At 42.3% G+C, this 6196-nt stretch overlaps 1 protein-coding gene across 1 annotated transcript; it reads left to right on the top strand.

Annotated features, from left to right (window-relative positions):
- The first annotated feature begins 1368 nt into the window (after positions 1-1368).
- On the top strand, positions 1369-5679 carry LOC134876288 (probable serine/threonine-protein kinase clkA). The gene is made up of 4 exons (XM_063901277.1): positions 1369-1386; positions 2330-4874; positions 5088-5167; positions 5288-5679. Exons 1-4 carry the CDS (start codon positions 1369-1371, stop codon positions 5390-5392), a joined length of 2748 nt encoding a protein of 915 aa, XP_063757347.1. The 3' UTR covers positions 5393-5679.
- The last annotated feature ends 517 nt before the right edge of the window (positions 5680-6196 follow it).

Below are 6196 nucleotides of genomic sequence, written 5' to 3'. Positions count from 1 at the left end.
TTTTTACTTTGCTGCATGATCTTGTTTATCATGCAGCTTGTTGATCTTCAGGGAGTGGATCAGTTTTTTGAGAGTACTACTGTATATTGAGAAGTCATAACTTGTGGGTGTCTTTTAATAACCATCCATGATTGGATGATTCCTCTTCTAGCTAGCGATGGATTTTTTACTTCCAATTTAAGCTTTAACAACAAAAGTCATCAGTTCTGAAATATAAAATGGGTGAAAATGAATCTGTAGTTGACAAAATGTTATGGCAATCAAACAGTAAGTTAGATATTTAATCTGGACCAAAGTGTTGAAACGACTGATGCAAAGACGACCCTAAAGGCATTGCCTTTCTTGAACAACATTTAGCTTTTCTTTAATCTTCCAGTGGACCCCGTGGTGCCATCCTGCACAGAGGGACTCTATATGCCCGAGTTCTTGTCACCAACTCCAGCCAACAAAGCTCAACTGTACACCCCTGTCAATCAGATCCTTTCTATCAGCATCAATGTAGCTGCAACTAACGTCACGTGAGTCCAACATAAAACAAAATATAAAGAACTAATATATCAAAATACCAAAGGTTAATGACATTCTGTGGTTGGAGAAAAATACTTTTAGTCCCACACATTAGGGCGCTCACACAAATCATTATCATAGCTAAAGTTTTTCAAATGCACAAGGAATCCAATATGGTGTCTTGTGGTTGACGCACAACACCGGTTTGACAAGAGTGTAAATCTAACTGAACCCACCAACTGTATGGTGCTAATAGTTTTCAAACACAGTGGGTAATGCATTCAGGCCCTAGAGTAAATTGTTTGTAAGCACCACATTGTCTCAGTAGTCTTACAAGCTCAGACTTTTAAAGGCATAAACTGGTTCGTCCACTTCAATGAGGCATGAAAAACCGCATTAAATAGAACGTTGAGTCAGGTCCTTGGATTAAAACACACACAGGGAGAGCAACTTTGGTCGTTACTTAACTAGATATTTACATACATATGTTTTTTGTTGCTACAATAATGCTTTGTCATTTGAATTGATAACATTTAACAAAAGGCTGTTCTCTCTCTTTTTAAAGGAACTATGAGCTGCTGTTCAGTGGGCCGCACAACATAATCAATAATTCATCAGGAGCAGGAAGTTTCCTCCTGAGATGGACGCCGTCTCAACAAGAAGACGGAGAAAGCCATCCCATCTGTTTTGTCGTCCAAACAGCCATAACAACGTCAGTCACTTGTCCTGCTTAACATTAGCCTAAAGCAACGTATGAGGAAAGCTTTTAACTGAGGGCAAAGGTTTGGGTCTGTCAGTATGAATATAAAAGATAAGAAAGGAGTCTGGGGAAGAACTTTGTTTTATATAACATAATAAGGGATGGACTCCAGGCTGCAGGTTTATGTATTTGAATGAAATTATTACATCGGTGCTAATTGAAAATAACTTAATGTATTGATATGTTTCCACAGTTCAGTCAACAGATATCAGTCTGAGCTCCGATGTGTCATTGTGATTGTTGGAAATGGTGAGACAACCATCAAGAATTCTACTTTTACATTACATTGCTTATTTCCTTGTTAATCTTTCTTGTATACTCCATCTGCATTACAGAGCCAACAATAACCACAGCCATTCCATCAACAACAACACCAGTGGCTACAACCACTGTCACTACACCAGCAACAACACAACATACAACCACAATTCCCTCAACAACTACACTACCAATCACAACAACCACCCCTACACCAAATACAACACACACAAAAACTACAACCACAGTTCCCTCAACAACTACTCAGCTAACTGCAACCAGCACAACATCTACACCAGTTACAAACATTGCTCATTCAACAACAACAGCAGGAACAACAGCAACACCACCAGATACAACCACTGAACAATCCACAACTACACCACTAACCACAACAACCACCCCTACACCAAATACAACAACCAGACAAACTACAGCCACATTTCCCTCAACAACTACTCAGCTAACTACAACCAGCACAACATCTACACCAGTTACGAACAGAACTCATTTAACAACAACTACATCATTATCAACAACAACAACAACAACAACCGGTGAAACTACAACCTTAGTTCGCTCAACAACTAACCCAGTAACTTCAACCAGCACTAGAATAGTTACAACTACTACTCAATCCACAACAACTACCCCACTTACCACAACACAAATCCCTACAACAACCACACAAACTACAACAACTCCCTCAACAACTACTCCACAGAACACAACAACCATAAGTACACCAACTAACACAACCACACAAACTACAACTACCCCACTCACCACAAGATCCGTCAGTAGACCAAATTCATCAACAACACAAACTACAATCCTCACCACTTCACCGACTATGACTGTTCTCCCAACAACTATATCCGAAACTACAACCCTCACCACTTCACAAACTACGACTATTCTCCCAACAACTACACCACAAACTACAACCCTTACCACTTCACCAACTACAACTGTTCTCCCAACAACTACACCCCAAACTACAACCCTTACCACTTCACCAACTACAACTGTTCTCCCAACAACTACACCCCAAACTACAACCCTTACCACTTCACCAACTATGACTGTTCTCCCAACAACTACACCACAAACTACAACCCTCACCACTTCACCAACCACAACTGTTCTCCCAACAACAACTACTCCACAGAACACAACCCTCACCACTTCACCAACTACGACTGTTCTCCCAACAACTACACCACAAACTACGACCCTCACCACTTCACCAACTATGACTGTTCTCCCAACAACTACACCACAAACTACAATCCTCACCACTTCACCAACTACGACTGTTCTCCCAACAACTACACCACAAACTACAACCCTTACCACTTCACCAACTATGACTGTTCTCCCAACAACTACACCACAAACTACAACCCTCACCACTTCACCAACCACAACTGTTCTCCCAACAACAACTACTCCACAGAACACAACCCTCACCACTTCACCAACTACGACTGTTCTCCCAACAACTACACCACAAACTACGACCCTCACCACTTCACCAACTATGACTGTTCTCCCAACAACTACACCACAAACTACAATCCTCACCACTTCACCAACTACGACTGTTCTCCCAACAACTACACCACAAACTACAACCCTCACCACTTCACCAACTATGACTGTTCTCCCAACAACTACACCTCAAACTACAACACTCACCACTTCACCAACTACAACTGTTCTCCCAACAACTACACCACAAACTACAACCCTCACCACTTCACCAACTATGACTGTTCTCCCAACAACTACACCACAAACTACAACCCTCACCACTTCACCAACTACGACTGTTCTCCCAACAACTACACCACAAACTACAACCCTCACCACTTCACCAACTATGACTGTTCTCCCAACAACTACACCTCAAACTACAACACTCACCACTTCACCAACTACGACTGTTCTCCCAACAACTACACCTCAAACGAATACCCTCACCACTTCACCAACTACGACTGTTCTCCCAACAACTACACCACAAACTACAACCCTCACCACTTCACCAACTACGACTGTTCTCCCAACAACTACACCTCAAACTACAACCCTCACCACTTCACCAACTACGACTGTTCTACCAACAACTACACCTCAAACGAATACCCTCACCACTTCATCAACTACGACTGTTCTCCCAACAACTACACCACTAATCACAACAACCATCCCTACATCACCAACTACGACTGTTCTCCCAACAACTACACCACAAACTACAACCCTCACCACTTCACCAACTACGACTGTTCTCCCAACAACTACACCACAAACTACAACCCTCACCACTTCACCAACTATGACTGTTCTCCCAACAACTACCCCTCAAACGGATACCCTCACCACTTCACCAACTATGACTGTTCTACCAACAACTACACCTCAAACTACAACCCTCACCACTTCACCAACTACGACTGTTCTCCCAACTACACCTCAAACTACAACCCTCACCACTTCACCAACTACAACTATTCTCCCAACAACTACACCACAAACTACAACCCTCACCACTTCACCGACTATGACCGTTCTCCCAACAACTACACCCCAAACTACAACCCTCACCACTTCACCGACTACGACTGTTCTCCCAACAACTACACCTCAAACTACAACCCCCACCACTTCACCAACTACGACTGTTCTCCCAACAACTACACCACAAACTACAATCCTCACCACTTCACCAACTATGACTGTTCTCCCAACAACTACACCTCAAACGAATACCCTCACCACTTCACCAACTACGACTGTTCTCCCAACAACTACACCACAAACGAATACCCTCACCACTTCACCAACTACGACTGTTCTCCCAACAACTACACCACAAACTACAACCCTCACCACTTCACCAACTATGACTGTTCTCCCAACAACTACACCCCAAACTACAACCCTCACCACTTCACCAACTACGAGTGTTCTCCCAACAACTACACCACAAACTACAACCCTCACCACTTCACCAACTACGACTGTTCTCCCAACAACTACACCCCAAACTACAACCCTCACCACTTCACCAACTACGACTGTTCTCCCAACAACTACACCTCAAACTACAACCCTTACCACTTCATCAACTACGACTGTTCTCCCAACAACTACACCCAAACTACAACCCTTACCACTTCACCAACTATGACTGTTCTCCCAACAACTACACCTCAAACGAATACCCTCACCACTTCACCAACTACGACTGTTCTACCAACAACTACACCATCAAGTCGATCACAGATTTCTACATCTGAAGACACAACAGTTACTCCTGTAACTGGAGTCTTAAAACAGAGTGAGTACATTTTAAAAGTGTGTACTCATGAACAGAGTTTTTTTTTTGCAAACAAAAACTGCAGGATGGCAAACAGAAAACCAAATTGTAGTACAAATACAATTCGGCCCACCTCTTTTTCTCGTCATGCACATAGTTAGGTTGTCCATGCATATTACTCAGTTTCAGCCCTCTTCTTGCCTGCATGGTAACGTCAAGTCACTGTTCTTCTAGTTGTTGTAGCGATGAGGATCAAGCTGTCCTCTGTGTCTCCACTGTCTAAGGACGACATCAGGACCACTATCATGCAACAGGTCAGCCTCTTCTTGTCCTACAGTACTCTCACGTTACACACAATGATGTCGTCATTTATCATAATTGTCATAATCATATCTCTTCCATCATATCGCCCTTGTTTCACTTTTCTTCTACAGATTGAAGATGAACTGGTGAGAAAAGGGCTCCCATCAGACATAACCCTACACCTCGTCAGAAGTGTGCAAGTGGGATTCACAACGCCAGCAACCCCTGTCAATTAAACAGGAATATTTTCAAGTGCCTCTCAAGTTGAAAACTTTAAGGTCAGCATCTTTGTCTATACTGTTGAGCAAAATGTAACTATTTGAATTAACTCTGGGGCACATCAGCCATTAATTAAGATATAAAACAAAATCGAAGGGCTCGGTGAATGCTGAGAAAAATGTAGTGTATTTGATTATATTTCCATATTTGTAGTGTGCTATTTTTTTATGAAAGTGGAAGCTGAACTATTTCCTACTCCAAGTACTATATTTTCCCCCATCCAATAAAACATATTCAAATTCAATATTCCAGATGATGTATATGATCAGATTTGAATGATTAAATCAAAGTGATAGGCTAAGGGGGCGGGACATCTCTAAACTGGTGAACCCATCACAACAGAGCGAGCCAGGCTAACCAATCAGAGCAGACTGGGCTGGAAAGAGGTGCTGCAGCACAGGCAGCATGAGAGAAATAAAGAGCTTTCTGAACATTAAAGCATGGAGACATGTCCCAGGAGAGACACTGCACACTGATATACACCTGAACATCAGCAAAATACGTCATCTTTAATTATCAACCCCATTTCTACCCCTTTTTCATTTAAAAAAAATACTCAAAATCTACGTTACCCTTCTCATTCAAACAATAGAAACCCATCTGTTGGTGGAGCACGCACGGACTCTAACAGTCCAGATGTAAAATATTTTGTTATTCTCAAGCGTTGACCTTTGTCTGTTCTGTATTGCTCCGTTTAAAAACCCCCTTCATTGCAGGTTTCCTCAGCATTGTAATGTGAGTCCGTGTGTTTTCTAGTCGTC

This window comes from Eleginops maclovinus, chromosome 14 (genome assembly GCF_036324505.1).
Source record: "Eleginops maclovinus isolate JMC-PN-2008 ecotype Puerto Natales chromosome 14, JC_Emac_rtc_rv5, whole genome shotgun sequence".
Lineage (NCBI taxonomy): Eukaryota > Metazoa > Chordata > Actinopteri > Perciformes > Eleginopidae > Eleginops > Eleginops maclovinus.
This window is presented reverse-complemented; position numbering and strand designations above follow the sequence as displayed.